At 50.4% G+C, this 17,824-nt stretch overlaps 1 protein-coding gene across 1 annotated transcript in view; it reads left to right on the top strand.

The window, feature by feature from the left end:
• The window catches only part of GRIK5 (glutamate ionotropic receptor kainate type subunit 5), a 78,250-nt gene that overhangs the window by 40,131 nt on the left and 20,295 nt on the right, over nt 1–17,824 (top strand). Inside the window, exons 12-14 of the mRNA XM_012559174.1 lie at nt 6,460–6,576; nt 6,819–6,928; nt 7,606–7,779. Coding sequence (XP_012414628.1) covers nt 6,460–6,576; nt 6,819–6,928; nt 7,606–7,779 — 401 coding nt within the window. The remainder of the gene's footprint in view (nt 1–6,459; nt 6,577–6,818; nt 6,929–7,605; nt 7,780–17,824) is intronic.

The following is a 17,824-nucleotide window of genomic DNA, read 5'->3' as shown; positions in this document are numbered from 1 at the left end:
ACGGACAGGTAGAGCCATCTCAGAGGGAGTAGTTACAAAACAGACCCTGGAGCTTGGCTGCGTGGGCTTGAATCCTGGGGTCACCCAGAATGAGGCGCTTACCCGCTCTGTGCCTCGGTTTCTTCTCGTGTCAATGGTGAGAATGAGGCCCTGGCAGAGGGTTGCTCTGAGGATGAAACGAGCTCATCCGTGCAAAGCCCCTGACCAGCGGCTGCAGAGAGGAAACATGTGGACCTGTGAAAGGTTCCATTGCAGCACCAGGGAGGGGGTCTGTGTGTCTGGGAAACGTCTGTGTGGCCACCAGAGGAAGGGCCGTTGTTCCCGGCTTTCACGGGAGGATGGGATGGAGCATTCGACAGATCTGCTCTGAGCCTGCTCTGTGCTGGACACGTGAGGGAACTTCTTTTCCCTGCCTTTGAAGGGCCCTTGTCTAGTAGCAGAAACAGAAGCAAACAGATCATTCCCAAATTGAGCCAAGTGCTGAGAGGAGCAGTGTCCAGGGAAGCTGCTCCAGGGGGAGGGTGAGAGGGGACCCTGAGGGATATATGGATCCTGCTCAGCAGAGTGGAATGGGGGCCTCAACACAGGGCATGGGTGCACAGAGGTATGGAGAAGCTGGAGGGAGGGCTGGCGGGTGGCTCGAGGTGTGCTCTGGTGGCAAGACCAGAGAGGCTGAGGCAGGCTTAAATACCTTTTAGAGAGGCTGGACTTGGTGTGACCCTGGGCGATGGGGAGCCGTTGAAGGTGGTGAATGAAGCAGCTGTTCCTTTATTCATCCAACCAGCATTTGTTGGGAGTGTTTGCTGTGTGGGCTCTGGGAGGCAGCCCGATCCTGACAAGGAGCTTGTAATTTAGTAGGGAAGACAGTCTGGAAATAAGCAAGAGAGTCGCCAGTAGTGCTAACCCAAACTAGTTACTGTTAAGTCGACTCCGACTCATGGGGACCCCATGTGTGTCAGAACAGAACTGTGCTCCATAGGGTTTTCAGTGGCTGATTTTTCAGAGTGGATCACCAGGCCGTTCTTCCTCGGTGCCTCTGGGTGGACTCAAACCTCCAACCTTTCGGTTAGCAGCCAAGCACATTAACCATTTGCACCACCCAGGACTCCGCAACAGTGCTAAGGATATTTAAAACGGTAATGGGGGGGGGGGTCGCTGGTGGTTCGGTGGTAGAATTCTCGCCTTCCATGCAGGGGACCCAGGTTTGATTCCTGGCCAGTGCACCTCGTGAGCAGCCACCACCTGTCTTCAGTGGAGCTTGCGTGTTGCTATGATGCTGAACATGTTTCAGTGGAGCTTCCAGACTAAGATGGACTAGGAAGAAAGGCCTGGCAATCTACTTCCAAAAATCAGCCAGTGAAAACCCTGTGGCTCACACAGCTTTTCATTCTGTTATGCATTGGGGTCACCATAAGTCAGGGCCTGCCTCGAAAGCAGCTGACAACAACAATGTGAGATAGAGGACCCTAGGGTGGTGGTAGGATGGGGTCTGGGGGCTACTGGCGGGTGGGCCTCTCTGAGGAGCGGACACATGAACTAAGCCTTGAATGCTGAGGAAGAACTGAAGGAAGAGCACGGGAACAGCAAGTGCAAAGGCCCTAAGGTATGGAATAAGCCAGCCATTGTGGCTGGAGTCGAGTGGGGAAGGGGGTGGGTGTGAGGTGAGGCCACGAGGTGCATGGGTCTCAGATCAGGTAGGACCCCTTCAGCCACGAAAGGGTTTGTCAGGTGCAATAGGAAGCCATGGATGAGTTTTAAATGGGAATTACATCCCTTTGGCTTTTGTATAGGGATGGACTGGGGGGCTGTGCAGCTGGGAGAGAGTGGAGGCAAGGGCGGCCAGTGAGGAGGCTAGTGCAGTTGTTAGATAACCTGTGGCTGGGTCTGGGGGGTGGAGGTGGAGAGGGATGGGCAGACTTGAGGAGTGTCTTGGGAGCACAGCCAGTGTCCGTACTCCTGGGGGAGATGCGGGGAATACTGAGAAGAAGTTGGGCCAGTGGCCGTGGTTGGCCTCAGGAGTGGGTGAGGAGGCTGGTGTGCGGAGCAGGGGTGGAGGGAAAGGCACAGGGCAACCCGGCAGGCTTTGGGCAGGAGGTAGGGTCTGACTCCTCCTCTCCTGAGCACCTGGCCCGTGGACTGTCAGCCACCAGCGCCCTCCCAAGCCCACTCGAAAGGTTACTGCTCCCTCCTCTCTGAAACGAGGACTTGGGCTACGGTGGAGGGCCTTGCCAGGACGGACCTCTGTGAGTCCATAAAAATACCAGGGTTCCGGTATTAGCTGTGATTAGTCCTAAGACAATTCACTTATTAGTCATAAAAGTGGCAGAAGGGAAAAAATTCCTTTCTCTCAACATCTAGGGATTCCTGGGATGTTCTTTGAATCCAGCCCTGGTCTCGACCTGCCCACATCGCAGCCGCTGGATTCTGCTTCGGGGCTGGGCTGGCACTCGCCACCCTGGGCTAGTTGTTTTTTTTTTTTTTTTTTAATGTGCTTTAGGTGAAAGTTCACAGTGCAAATTAGTTTCTCATTCAAAAATTTATACAAAATTGTTCTGTGGCATTGGTTGCAATCCCCGCAATGTGTCAGCACTCTCCCCCTTTCCCTGTCCACCCTGGGCTCCGTGTGTCCAGTTTTTCTGTCCTTTCCTGCCTTCTCGTCTTTGCTTTTGGGTAGATGTTGCCCATTTGGTCTCGTGTACTTGATAGAACCAAGAAGCATATTCCTCACGTGTGTTATTGTTTGTTTTATAGGCCTGTCTAATCTTTGGCTGAAAGGTGAACTTCGGGAGTGGCTTCAGTTCTGAGTTAGCAGGGTGTCCAGGGCCATAGTCTCAGGGACTCCCCCAGTTTCTGTCAGACCAGTAAGTCTGTTTTTGTTTTTTTTGTGAATTTGAATTTTGTTCTACGTTTTTCTCCTGCCGTGTCCAGGACCCTCTATTGTGATCCCTGTCAGAGCAGTCGGCGGTGGTAGCTGGGCACCATCTGGTTCTTCTGGGCTCAGGCTGGTGGAGGCTGTGATTCATGTGGTCCATTGGTCCTGTGGACTAGTCTTTTCCTTGTGTCTTTGGTTTCCTTCATCTGGGCTGGTTTTCCTACCTTGGGCCATCTCTTTCGGCTCTTGGTTGTCTTCTGGGGCTATGGCCTCTCTCCTGACATTATTTCTGGGGTCTACGTCTTCTCTCCCTGAATTTCCTTTTGGGCCCTCGTGACTTGTCCTTGACCGTGAGTTTTGTTTTCAGCGCGGGCCGCCTCTCTATCCCTTTCGGTTGTCTTTCGGGCCTGTGGCGTCTCTCCTTGACCCAGGTTGTGCTCTGATACTGTGTCATCTCCTGACATGGATTCTGTCTTGGGCTTGTGCCTCTACCCTGACCCTAGACCGGGTCCGGGCCTGGCTTATCTCTCCACTAGCTGGGGGCATGCTCTGACCCTGCACCCCCTCCCTGCCCCGGTCTAGGCCTGTGTTACAGCCTGTGCTCTCAGTCTCAGCCCCGTCATGGTGACTGTGTGTCTCCTCCTGTGTCAGCCCCACGGGGAGGCCTCTGCTTGAATCTGGGCTTGGGGGTCCCCCCTACCTGCCCCCAGCCTTTGATGCTGGGGCCCAGTAGAGGCCTGAGGGATGGAGTCAGCATGCCTGCAGGGGGTGCATCCTGGCAGCTGGGTTCCAATGCCAGGGCCCCGAGAGCTGGGAGACTCTGCGCCCACCCACCCCATTGTACAGATGAGCAAACTGAGGCCCAGAGATGAGAAAGCTCCTGCCCGAGGTCACCCGGCAAGCCTGGGGCAGAGCAGGGGCGGAAGCCAGGGCTCTCACTCCCCAGCCTGCCTCCTCTGTCACGCCTGTACAAATGCATGGGCGAGTGTGCCATGCCTCTCACGTGTCTGCTCCTGTGCACGCGTGTGCTGATGCATGTGTCCTGCCTGCCTCTCAGTAGATGGTGTGCATCGTGGGCAGCCTGGGTTTGGCATGTTCGTGTGGTCACGGCCATGGAGTGTCACGTTGGTGGGGTGTAGATGTGGCTGCCTCTGTTTGCGTGTACAGTACGTATGCATCTGTGGTGTGTGTATGTGTGCAGTGCAATGTTCTCCCAGTCTTGTGTCCAGCCCACGGCTAGAGGCTAGCTAATGTCCACTGGGCCAGAGCCGAGATGGCCCTTGTGGATCAGACTGTGCATTCCGAAAAGGATTCTGGGTGTGCCAGCCAGGCCCAGTCCAAACTCTTCTCTCGCTCCCTCCCCACCCACTCCCCGGCCTTCCCCACCTCAGACCTGGACCCAGGCACGCCCCCCCCCCCCTTGTGTAGGAACTTCCCCAAGGACCTCCCTGAGGCCATTCTTCCAGTTGAGCCAAGCACCCAGTGCTGTGAGCTGGGGGTGCCTTCACCCACATATCTCACGGCTTGTGGGAATCCTTTCAGAGGTGGGAGAGCACAGGTCATGTCCCTGCTTTATGGTCCCCAGCTTCTGCCTCTTCTCACTGAAGTCTTTACCTCTCCTTTCTGAGACTCAGTTTCCCAATTTATAAAGCGGGAGTAACACAGCAACCCTCTAGAGCTGTTGGGAGAAGTATAGAAGGTTTTATCAAGTGTTGCATAGCATGAGGCCGGGCGCGTAGTAGGCACTTTATGAAAGTCACTAGTAACCAACCAGCTGCCACTGACTCGTGGCAACTCCGTGTGTTGTGGAGCGCAGCTGTGATCCATAGGGTTTTCAACGGTTGTGACGTTTCAGAAGCAGATCACCAGGCCTGTCTTCGGCCACTGTTACGACTAATATGTGAATTGTCTTAGGGCTAATCACAGCTAATACAGGAACCTTGGTATTTTTATGGACTCACAGAAGGTCTGTCTTGGCAAAGCCCTCCATGGTGGCCCAAATCTTCATCTCAGAGAGGAGGGTGAGTTCAAACCACCAACCTTTCGGTTAGCAGCTGTCTTAGTCATCTAGTGCTGCTATAACAGAAATACCACAAGTGGGTGGCTTTAACAAAGAGAAATTTATTCTCTTACAGTCTAGGAGGCTAGAAGTCCATATTCAGGGTGCCAGCTCCAGGGAAAGGCTTTCTCTTTCTGTGGGCTCTGGGGGAAGGTCCTTGTCATCAATCTTTCCCTGGTCAAGGAGCTTCTGAGCACAGGGACCCTGGGTCCAAAGGATGCACTGTTCTCCTGGCTCTTGTTTCTTGGTGGTGTGAGGTCCCCCTGTCTCTCCACTCGCTTCTCTCTTTTATATCTCAAAAGAGGTTAGTTTAAGATACGACCTAATCTTGTAGATTGAGTCCTGCCTCTTTAACATAACTGCCTCTAATCCTGCCTCATTAACGTCATAGAGGTAGGATTTACAACACAACATAACTGCCTCTAATCCTGCCTCATTAATGTCATAGAGGCAGGATTTACAACACATAGGAAAATCATATCAGATGACAAAATGGTGGACAATCACATAATACTGGGAATTGTGGCCTAGCCAAGTTGACACACATTTTTAAGGGACACAATTCAATCCATGACAGCAGCCGAGCCGAGTGCTGAACTGTTGGCACCACCTTAATGAATGTTACCTGTTGGTACAGTAGTCCCCCCTTATCCGCGGGAGATATGTTCCAAGACCCCCCCGTGGATGCCTGAAACCAGGGATAGTACCAAACCATGTATGTACTCTGTTTTGTCCTATACATACATACGTATGATAAAGTTGAATTTCTAAATTAGGCACAGTAAGAGATTAACAACAACAATAATAAAATGGAGCCCTGGTGGCGCAGCGGTTAAGAGCTATGGCTGCTAACTAAAAGGTCGGCAGTTCGAATCCACCAGCTGCTCTTTGGAAACCCTATGGGTCAGTTCTACTCTGTCCTATAGGGTCACTATGAGTTGGAATCGACTTGACAGCAATAATAAAATAGAACAATTATAACAGTATACTGTAATAAAAGTTATGTGAATGACACAGTGGGACGGCGTGAGATTTTCATCATGCTACGTACTCATTTAACGTTTTCAGACCATGATTGACCACGGGTAACTGAAACCTCGGAAATCGATACGGTGGATAAGGGGGGGGGGGGGAATTACTGTAATTGTTAAGTCAGAAGAGAAAGCCAAGGCCCATAGAGGACGTCAGAGCAGGTCTGGGCCAGGCATTCCAATTCAGACTTTCTGCATGGGGCCAGGGGGCGGGGCGAGGGTAGGGCCATGTCCGGATCAGAACTGGGCCTTCATGCTGAACTGGACAGGACAGGAGGGGTTGGATGGGGCAGGGCAGCGAGGCAGGAGGGAGACCAGAAGGGCCTCTTACAGCAGATGGAGAAGATAACAGCTGCTTTCAGGCCACAGTGGACTCTCGGTATCAGTCCAGCCTCTGACCCCGTCTGTTCTCTGTCCCTCTCTTAGTGCATCTCTCTCTAACTGCCCGTCTCTGTCTCCCTGGCCCACTCCCTGCCTCTGCCCTGCTTCCCCTCCAGCAGAAAGCAGACCTGGCTGTGGCTGCGTTCACCATCACGGCTGAGCGGGAGAAGGTCATCGACTTCTCTAAGCCCTTCATGACCCTGGGGATCAGCATCCTCTACCGCGTGCACATGGTTAGTCATCCCTGGCAACTCTGGCCGTTGCCTGGCGTGGAGGTCGGGGTGGGAGCCTACAGGTGTATGGTAGGGGGCAGCTTCCCGCGTTCCCAAGGGCGTGGTGGGGACTGCAGGCTGGACGGCCTGGCTTTCAGTGACCTTGGAAGGGTGAGTCAGGCTCCTGGGTCCCAGGAGGAGCCAGGGGTTGGGAATGCAGCTCAGGTCAGGGTGGCTCCGGGTCTCACTCCCTCTCCCCACAGGGCCGCAAGCCTGGTTACTTCTCCTTCCTGGACCCCTTCTCCCCTGCTGTGTGGCTCTTCATGCTTCTCGCCTACCTGGCTGTCAGCTGCGTCCTGTTCCTGGCCGCCAGGTGAGTCCCCGACTGGCCACCTGGGAAGGAGGGCGGGAGCCCATGAGCCAGGAGCCTCTGTGGTTGACCAGCACCTTCTGTCTCCTGGCCCAGCCTGCTCGCTTCAGCTTCAGGGCCGCAGATTCCTCGCACCCTCCTCTCTCCCTTTCTTGCTCAGGCTCGGAGTCTCATTGTCTCCCTCCGTGGCCCTGGCTTGTGTTCTGTGGCCCTCTCTCTCTGGGCCTCTCCCCTTCCTGGTCTTTCTATCCCTCTCAGCTTTTGCCTCCACTGTCTTCTCTGTGTATCTCTCTCTGTGTGTATCTCTGTGTGTCTCTCTGTGTCTCACTCTATCTCTGTGTCTTTTTCTGCCTCTGCTGTGTCTCTCTCTCTGTCTCTCTGTGTGTCTCTCTCTGTGTATCTCTGTGCATCTCTCTGTGTATCTCTCTGTCTCTTTCTGCCTCTGCCGTGTCCCTCTCTCTGTCTCTCTGTGTGTCTCTTTCTCTGTGTATCTCTCTCTGTGTCTCACTCTGTCTCTGTGTCTCTTTCTGCCTCTGCTGTGTCCCTCTGTCTGTCTCTCGTTTCCTCTCCTTTTTCTCTCTCTCTCTCCGTCTCTTCTATTCATGGTGTCTCTGTCTCTTCTCTCTTTCTCTCCTTTTCCTCCCCACCTCACCACCCCTCCACCCCATGTCTCCCCACAGGCTGAGCCCCTACGAGTGGTATAACCCGCACCCATGTCTGCGAGCACGCCCCCACATCCTGGAGAACCAATACACGCTGGGCAACAGCCTCTGGTTCCCCGTGGGGGGCTTCATGCAGCAGGGCTCAGAGATCATGCCCCGGGCGCTGTCCACGCGCTGCGTCAGCGGAGTCTGGTGAGAGGCCCCGCGGTCAGCACCCCGCCTGGGGGTGGACGGGGTAGGGGCTGCCGTGGTCCCCCGGGAGGTTCCCTGTCCCCACCGCGAGCTGTGTGACAGCGAATGGGGTGGTCAGCCATGAGACCCTGGTGACCTGCCATCCCCTCTCCATGCCTCGGTCTCTTCATCTGAAAAATGGGAATAAAAGGGCCTGTGACTCAGGGCTGGAAGAATTGGGTAAAGTTATGTATGGGAAGTGCTCTGTGCCCGGAACAGCCTTCTGCTGGCTCGAAGGGTTGTAATCATAACAGGATCCGTGTTGCTCTTGCTTTCTCGGATCATCACCCTGGTGGTGACAGCGAGTTAGCGTCCTCAGGCTGGGAGAGCCTCCACTGTCTGGAGGCCAGCACTGAGGCCCAAACAGAAACACCAGCTCCCTGGAAGCCTCACGGGGACCTGAATCTTGGACAGAACTTATTTTGCCCTGAGACAAGCCCCAGAAGCCACATGTCAGAGGGCAGCCACCCACCTCTCATGGCGCCTGGCCCACAGGTTTTGAAAATTTTGAATCAGTTGCCGACATTTAGAAGGTGGGCAGATTTACTCACAGACCCAGATTTTTTACCCTTCTTGCAAATTCGGAAGATCTGCTAATGCTTGGCCTGCGTTCCCATCTGGGTCCGTCCATGTGTGGAGCTGAGCTACCCCCTCTGTGGGCGTGCCTGTCCGCTGGCCTCGGTCCCCACGCACCTGACTCCTCTAGCCCACTTCAGTCGCTTTCCGGCCTGGCCTCCGTGCCGTTTGCATTTACTACCTAGGTGTCCCAGGGCTGCTGTAACAAAGAACCATAAACTGGGTGACTTGAAACAACTGAAGTTTATCATCTCACAGTTCTGGAGGCCAGGAGTCCAAAATCAAGGTGTGGGTGTCTTAGTCATCTAGTGCTGCTATAACAGAAATACCACAAGTGGTGGCTTTAACAAACGGAAATTTGTTTTCCCACAGTTTAGGAGGCTGGAAGTCCAAATTCAGGGCGCTGGCTCTAAGGAAAGGCTTTTTCTCTCTGTCGTCTCTAGGGGAAGGTCCTTGTCTCTTCAGCTTCTGTTTCCTGTTCCTTGGAGATCTCCTTATGGCGTGGCATCTATCTTCCCCCATCTCTGCTTGCTTAATCTGCTCCTTTTATATTTTATAAGAGATGCACTCAAAATACACCCTGTACTAGTCCTGCCTCATTAACGTAACAAAGACAGCCCATTCCCAAATGAGATTATAACCATAGGCATAGACGTCAGGATTTACAACACATATTTTTGGAGGGCACAACTCTTATCCATAATGGTGGGCAATGTTGATTCTTTCTGGAGGCTCTGAGGGAGAGCGTGTTCCTTGCCTCTTTCCCAGCTTCTGGTGGTTTCCCGGAGTCCTTGACATGTCCTAGTTTATAGATGCGTCACTTCAGTCTCTGCCTCCATCGTCCCAAGACTTTCTTCCCTTTGTGTCTTGCTATCTTTGTGTCTCTTCTCCTTCTTCGTATAAGGACACTGGTCATAGTGGATTAGGGCCCACCCTACTCCAGTATGACCTCATGCTAGCTTAAATACAGTCATGTGTCACCTAACGTTCCAGGTACATTCTGTGAAATAGGAAGTTACGTGATTTGGACACTGTATTATATATAGGCAGTCCCCAGATTACAAATAAGTTCTGTTCCTAAATTCCTTTAAGTGAAATTTGTACGTAAGTCGGAACAGTGAAGTATAGTTCATAGCTAATGTCAGTCAAATGTTTGTCTTAGTATATAGTGTACCTTTCTATGCATAAAAAACATTAAAGAAACACTTCCAGATACATCTTTAAGATAATAATACAGTAATAATAATGATAATGTTTCAATGCATGTCACAAAGTAGCAACTGTTTGTTATTGTGAACCATTGTATGTACCTTGAAGTTTTAATATAATAGGCTGTATGGGGGTTGGGACCGTGATGTATATGTGGTCTGACATTGCCCTAATGGATGTTATGCAGCACGTGACTAACTCCATCTGCAGAAATGCTATTTCCAAACGAGGTCACATTCATAGGCACTGGGGGTTTTGGACTTGAGCATACATTTTTGGGGGACACAATTCAACCCATAACACTACCCTTGTCTTGTAAATAACCGCTGGGCTTGAATTGCAGTTCATACAGCCCTTTTCACATCCTTTTCCTCATCAGAAGCACAGAAAGCTCAGGAGAATACTTTGGACAGAGAATGTTCTCCCCGTTTTATCGATTAGGAGACTGAGACCCGGAAAGCAGGTGATTTGCCTAAGAGCATGCAGTCACTTAGAGGCAGGGCATGACCAGGACTGGGGCTCCCTCTCCTGAGCCACGCACCCAGCTGGACCCCAGCCCTGCTCCTGAGGCCCTGGATGAGGCCCTGGTAACGTCTGCATAGCAATCCCAGGCATGTTATGTTCTTGAGTAGCAGAGACAGATTACCCAATAAGCAAGGTATGCATGGGCTTACTTACTAATCTGTAGTGTACAATTTCGCATGCAAAATTGTACACTACAGATTAGTACGTAAACACAAGTAAGCCCATGTGTACCTTGCTTACTGGTTAATCTGCCCTTGTTGGGAGGAATGGTTCCTCCTTGCCTCTGCCCCATCAGAGTTCATGCATCAAGCATTCATTCAACAGATGCTTATCGAGCCCCCCATTTGCCCTGCACTGGGTGAAGAAAACCAGCCCCATCCCTGCCCTCAAGAGGCAGAGGGGCTGAGAATAAACAAGGAAACAAATAAATACGGGGATGTCACATTTTATTCCCAAAGACACTGTCTCTTTCAAAATTTGTTGAAGTCAAGACTAACCTTAATGGGTGGTAGGTTTCTCTCTCTCCCAGTAAGTGGAACTAACTGCCATGTGGTAATAGTTAGCAATTCACGTGGTCCACTGGCTTCAAAATTCTAGATTCTTGATGATTTTTCTCTTAACATTTGTGATTTGCATCATTTCAACTGTTACACCCTGTATTGGTTTTCAGTCGCTGCTGCAACAAATTACCACAAGTTCAGTGGCTTGAAAAAAACACAGACTTATTATCCTAACAGTTCTAGAGGTGAGAAATCCAGAATGGGTTTCAATGGGCTATAATCACGATGTTGGTGGGGCTGTGCTTCTTCTAGAGACTGTAGGGGAGAATCTGTTTCCTTGTGGTTTCCTAGCCTTTTCCAGCTCCTAGAGGCTGCCCACTTTCTTTGGATCACGGCCCCTTCCTCCATCTTCAAAGTCATCCGTGTAGCATATTCGAATCTTCACTCTCTGACTCTGATCTCCTTTTTCTACTTACAAGGATCCTTGTGATTACACCAGGCCCATCAGGATAATCCAGGATAGTCCCCTCATCTCAAAATTCTTAACTTAATCACATTTGCTGTCTTAGTTAGCTAGTACTTCTATAACAGAAATAGCACAAGTGGATGGCTTCAACAAACAGAAATTTATTCTCTCACAGTTTGGGAAGCTAGAAGTCTGAATTCAGGGCGCCAGCTCCAGGGGAAGGCTTTCTGTCTCTGTTGGCTCTGGGGGAGGGTCCTTGTCATCAATCTTTGTCTGCTCTAGGAGGGACCCTGGATCCAAAGGATGCGCTCCGCTCCTGGCCCTTCTTTCTTGGTGGTAGGAGGTCCCTTTCTCTGTTCACATCTCTCTTTTTATATCTCAAAACAGATTGACTAAAGATACAGCCTAATCCTGTAGATTGTGTCCTGCCTCATTAATGTAACTGCCTCTAATGCTGCCTCATTAATATCATAGAGGTTAGGATTGATAACACATAGGAAAATTCCATCAGATCACAAAATGGAGGAAAACCACGTAATCCTGGGAATAATGGGCTAGCCAACCAAGTTGACACAGACTTTGGGGGGACACAGTTCAATCCATGACATCTGCCATGTAAGACAACATACTCACACATTTCAGGGGTTATGGCGTGTACATTGTGGAGAACATTATTCTCTCTACCACAGACCCCAAATGAAACTCACTAGTATTTTCAACCTAATGATGTATCAGATGCACGTAAAATGTGCTACTGGGGACACAAACGGTGCAGTGACAGAGAACGATAGAGAATGAGGTAGGGTGACATCTAGGCTGAGTCCCGAAGCCTTAAAGGTGCCAAGGAGAGAGAGGGTGTTCTGGAAGGTAGGACAGAGCTCGAGTGTGAGGAGGTGGCTGAGAAGGCTCTGAGGAGACCTGCCTTCAAAAATCCAGCCAAGTCTCCATGTGAGGTGGGGGGACCCATCACTGCTTCTCTGCAGGCCACCCCTTCTCTACCTGTTAGAGACCCTCTTCCTCTGTAATCATGATGTCCAGCTGGTGGTCTCTGCCCACTCTCATCACTGCCATCTGGGCAGCCGTGGCCATGCTCCCTCCCTGTTTGAGCCTTTGGCACCTGTCACTCTCTCTCCTCCACCCCAAGTCCTCCCCACATTCACTCATTCAACAAATATTTCAACAAATGTTTGTTAATCCCCAAGTGATACAGGCACCGAGCTTCAGCAGGCAAAGCCCCCACCCTCATGGGACTCACGCTTCAGTGGTGGGGTGGTGGGGGTTTGGTGCCATCATCCTAGGGGACTCGGCTGCCATGTGAACAGCAGCAGTCTGGCCAGAACCTGCCTCCTGGCTCCTCAGCTCCAGTGTCCACCGCGGCCACAACCTCTAGCTGCCACATCCGAGGTCGGTCATCATTCAGGACAGCTCTGCCTCTGAGGTCGAGGTTTCTGAGGTTTCACTCTAACCACAGCCCCTGCCCCTCCCGGGCTCTCCTGTAGTCACTCCAGTGAAGTGAACCCTTGGACCTCCCTCTCTCCTGTTCTTGGAGCCCCGCCTGCTTTCACAGCTGTCCATCTCCGGGGCTTCTTAGACTAGCCCTTCAGCCACTCCTTTGCCAATGTCCTCAACTCCTCCCCAGGCCATTCTTTCCTCACCCATCTCTCCACCCCTCAGGTCCACCAAGGTGACTTGTGACCTCCTTGTTGACAAATCCAGTCCCTGTCTTACCTGTCAGCAGCACCTGCCCTGTTAGCCACCCTCCTTCTGGAAGCTCTCCCCTGCCTCTAGGCCACTGTATCCCTCTGGTTTCCTCCCGCCTCTTTGGATCTTCTGTTTCATTTCTCTTTGGCTTCCTTTGCCTTGCCATCCCCCAAATGGTGGTCCTCGCTCCTCCTCACCACTGCTTTTCAGCATCCACAGACCCTACACCCCCTTTTTAAAATTTTTTATTTGTTTTGTTGTTGAGAATATACACAGCAAAACATACACATGTATTACATTCTTTGAGTTGCAAAACCATTCTCTTGCCCTCCGATAACATAAAACTCATTGCCCCTAAGGTTTCTATCTAATCTTTTGAGGTGCTATTGTCAGTTTGATCCTGTATAAATAGTTCTTAAAAGAGCATAATGCTCAAGGCAGACATTTTTTACTCGTTAAACTAAACTATTGTTTGGTTTTTAAGAAGGCTTCAGGGGATATTTTCTTTTTATTTTATTGTTGTACTTTAAGTGAAAGTTTACAATTCAAGTTAGTCTCTCATACAAAAATGTATAGTTATGTGACCCCCAATTGCTCTCCCTATACTGTGACAGCATACTCCTCCTTTCCACCCCTGATTTCCTGTGTCCATCCAGCCAGCTCCTGACCCTCTCTGCCTTCTCATCTCACCTCCAGACAGGAGCTGCCCATTTAGTCTCACGTATCTACTTGAGCTAAGAGGCACACTCTTCACGAGTATCATTTTATATCCCATAGTCCAGTCTAATCTTTGTCTGAAGAGTTGGCCTTGGGAATGGTTTTAGTACTGGGTTGACAGAGAGTCCAGGGGCCATGCTTTCTGGGGTTCCTCCAGTCTCCACCAGACCATTAAGTCTGATCTTTTTACTAGAATTTGAGTTCTACACCCCACTTTTCTCCTGCTCCATCAGGGACTCTCTGTTGTGTTCTCTGTCAGTTCAGGGGATATTTTTGATTTAAGGTTTAAAGATTATCTCAGTGCAATAGTTTCAGGGGTTCATCCAACCTCCATGGCCCCAGAAAGTCTGGAGTCGATGAGAATTTGAAATTCTGTTCTGCATTTTCCCCAACACCCTCTTTTTATAACACATATATTTTGTAGCACCCCCCCTCACTTTCCCTCCCTGAGGTGAAATTCAAGGATAATATAGTCCACCTACACAGAAATCAATTTAAAACAAATCAATATAATGCCCTAATTGCAATACAAAAGAGAAAAAGAAGGGCAGTGGTTTATGATAAAATAATGCTATCAGTACGTAAGTGCTTGGGCAGGCCTGTGCTGGAAGACGCAATTCAACATTCAGGTGGTTGCACCTACTCTTGATGAATAAGGTTGGAATTATGAGAAATAAGACTATTTAATAGAGTTTGGTTGACACTTTATGTTCGACATTTTGAAAGAGTTGGTAGACGACTCTGTTTGTATAAATACAAATCACCGTGAATGGTGAACATGACAACGTTCTAATGTAGACTACTCCATGTGTCTTAACTCAGTGGCTCAGATACTGTGAGTGGAGTTCCTGTCAGAAACCCGATTTCCCAAAATGGTGAACAGCTCTTGGCAAAGTTCCAAACAAAACAATCCATGTCATTCATCATTTAAATGATAGGTGCATTGCTGGAGATTTTGGCTTATATTATAACCATGAAAAAAAAAAAAAAGAACAGTTGCCTTCAAATTGACACTGACTCATGGCGACCCCATGTGTGTCAGAGTAGAACTGTGCTTGTAGGGTTTTCTTTTCTTTTTTTAATAATATTTTATTGTGTTTTTGGTGAAGGTTTACACAGCAGTTTAGGTTCCCATTCAACAATTTCTACACAAATTGTTCAGTGATGTTGGTTACATTGTTTACAATGGTGAACCTTCTCATTATTTCCGTTCTGGTTGTTCCGTTTCCATTAATCTAGTTTCCCTGCTGCTCTCTTACAGCTCCATAAAGTTTTCTTTTTTTAATTTTTTAAATTGTGCTTTAGGTGAAAGTTTACAGCTCAAGTTAATTTCTCATACAAAAATTTATACGCATATTGTTATGTGACATTAGTTGCAATCCCTACAATGTGACAGCACACTCCCCCTTCCCACCCCAGGTTTCTTGTGTCCTTTCAACCATTTCCTGTCCCTTCCTGCCTTCTCATCCTGCCTCTGGACAGGACCCGCCCGTTTGGTCTCGTGTATTGGATTGCACTAAGAAGCACACTCCTCACGAATATTATTTTATGTTTTATAGTCCTGTCTAATCTTTCTCTGAAGAGTGGGCTTCAGGAATGGTTTCAGTTCTAGATTAACGGAGTGTCTGGGGGCCATAGTTTCCAGCATCCATAGGGTTTTCAGTGGCTGACTTTTTGGAAGTAGATCACCAGGCCTTTCTTCTGAGGCACCTCTGGGTAGACTGAAACCTCCAACCTTCTGGTTAGCAGCTGAGTGTGTTAACCATTTTGCACCACCCAGGGACTCCATGCAAAAAGTACTTAAGTATCGACGAGTTAGGTCTTAGGCTCGGGTAGTCATACACCGGGGTCACTGTTGTTCAGACTGTGCCACTCATGGTTGAGTACCTGCCCTGCCCACCGGAATCCATAGTACCCCTCAGTCACTGACCACCATAACCCCCCACACCTTCCCGAGCATCTCCCCTCAGACACCTCCTAGGGGGCGCTCTCTGCCTGGAGACCAGTACTCTGTGCCCCCTGGGCCCTCTCATCCTCACCCGGGCTTTCCTTGCTGTTCAATACTGACACTTCCCTAAAGCCTCGTATCCAGGCATCTGAGTATCCAGCCCGCTTGGCCTGCCCCTCTTGGGTGGCCAACAGGCGTCCCAGACTCAGCTTGTCCATGTGGGAGCCCGTTGTCTTTACTCCCACATCTGATTCTCCCTCTGTTCTCCTGCTCTCAGTGAGTGGCTCCCTCCCTGCCCAGTCAGCCTCGCTGTATTCTCAGGGCCTGGAGGGGAGCCTGGTGTGTACCAGGGATATTTTTTGTCAGGAGTGAATGAGGCATTGATCCATGGGGCGGATTTGGAGAGAGCTGGTTCTGGGGGGCATTGTGTCACCCCCAGAGTCAACCCAGAGTGCATCCTCCCCCGTGCCCACATCCCATCCGTCATCCCATCTGATGGATTCTGCCTCCAAGATGGATTCGCCCACTTCTTTCTGTGCCCAGTGCCCCCACCTGGCTGGCCCACACCCTCATGGCCCCGGGTCATATACAGCAGGCTCCTTACTGGCCTCGTGCCCCACTCTCATCCTGGTCAGTGTCTTCCTCACACGACAGCCAGGGGGGTCTTCTAAACACCCACATCTGGTTTCCGTCCCTCCCTGCTTCAGCCCTGTATTGGCTCCCCAGTGACCTCAGGATCAAGTCCACCCTCCTCAACAAGGCCTCCAGCCCGCATGGTCTGGCCAGATCTGGCCTCTCCGGTCCCAATCTCTCTCCAGCCCGTGGTCTGTTCCCTTATTTTGCTATCGCCTGGTCAGGCCACACTTTGCAGTTACTCAAAGGCAGCACGCTTCCTCCTACTTACAGGCTTTCCCGTAGCCTTTCCTCTTCCCAAATGTACTTCCTGCAATTCTTTCCCACCCCACCAACTTCCTCTCATTCCTCAGCTTAAATAGACACGACTTCCTCCAGGAAACTTCCCATGATGCTCCAAGCCTGATCCAAACTACCTTGCTCCAAGTGTTCCCATGGCCCTCTGCTCCTAGACACTTGCCACGCTAGGTCACCTGCATGTCCATCCCACCTCCCCCCAACTCAGCTGAAGGTGGTGCTTTGAGGCTGAGGACTGAGTCTTGTTCCCTGCTGTATCCTCAGGGCCTAAGGTGGGGCCTGGTATGTGCCAAGCATGAATGCTTTTGTCAAGAGTGAATGACAACATTGATTCATAAGGTGGGTTTGGAGAGAGTTGGTTTCCGGAGGGGTTGTGGCAGACCCTGGGTCTTGGGGTATTGGGGTTTTGGTTTTATTTTACAGGAGGCTGTATTATTCATCCCTCTATCCGCCCCTCCCTTCTCCCCAGGACCTAGCACAGTGCTTTCACATGCTCTCAGCATCTGCTTGGGTTGGGGGTATTGGGAGGTCCTCTCAGTATCTCTTCAAGCCCCATAGATCTATATGGTCTGCAGGGAGCCAAAAAAAGGAAAACCCTTGCCGTCGAGTCGATTTCAACTCATAGCGACCCTATAGGACAGAGTAGAAATGCCCCACAGGGTTTCCAAGGAGCAGCTGGTGGATTCGAACTGCCAACTTTTTGATTAGCAGCTGAGCTCTTAACCACTGTGCCGCCAGGGCTCCAAGCCACTCTTAACTGCCAGGGAAGACAGAGAGGGCCAGGGTGTGCCAAGTGGCTGCCCTGGGGCTCCGAAGCCAGGCTGGATGGGTGCCGCATTTCCTGAGCCAGCCCTTTGTCACCAAGAAAATGAGAACAAACACTAGCGTCGCATTTACCCTGTGCCGTGCTCTGTTTGGAGCCCTTTTCACAGATTTACTCACTTACTCCTCACAACAGCCTATGAGGAAGGGACTATATTTATACTTATTTCACAGGTGAGGAAACAGACGCAAAGTCCAAGGTCACACAGCTAGGCAGTGATGTAGCCAGGATTTGGGGGTTTTCCAGTGGTCTTTCTATTATGGATTTCTACTTTAATTCTGTGGGGTTTTGATCCTTTTAAATTTATTGAGCCTTGTTTTAGGGCTCAGCATAGGGTCTGTCCTGGAGGATATTCCATATGTAGTTGGGAAGAATATGTGTTGTGCTGATGGTGGGTGCAGTGCTCTACAAATGTCAGTTAGGTCCTGGAAGTGTGTAGCATTGTTCAGGTCTTCCATATCCATTCTGATACTCTGTCTACTTGTCCTGTCAGTAACTGAGAGAGGAGTGTTGAAATCTCCTCCTGTAATTGTGGGTTTGACTATTTCTCCTTTCAGTTCTATCAGTTTTTACTTCATGAATTTGGAAGACCCATACATGTTTAGGACTAT

This window comes from Trichechus manatus, unplaced genomic scaffold, assembly GCF_000243295.1.
Source record: "Trichechus manatus latirostris isolate Lorelei unplaced genomic scaffold, TriManLat1.0 scaffold00216, whole genome shotgun sequence".
NCBI lineage: Eukaryota > Metazoa > Chordata > Mammalia > Sirenia > Trichechidae > Trichechus > Trichechus manatus.
The sequence above is the reverse complement of the archived record's forward strand: the minus strand, read 5'-3'. Positions and strand labels throughout refer to the sequence as shown.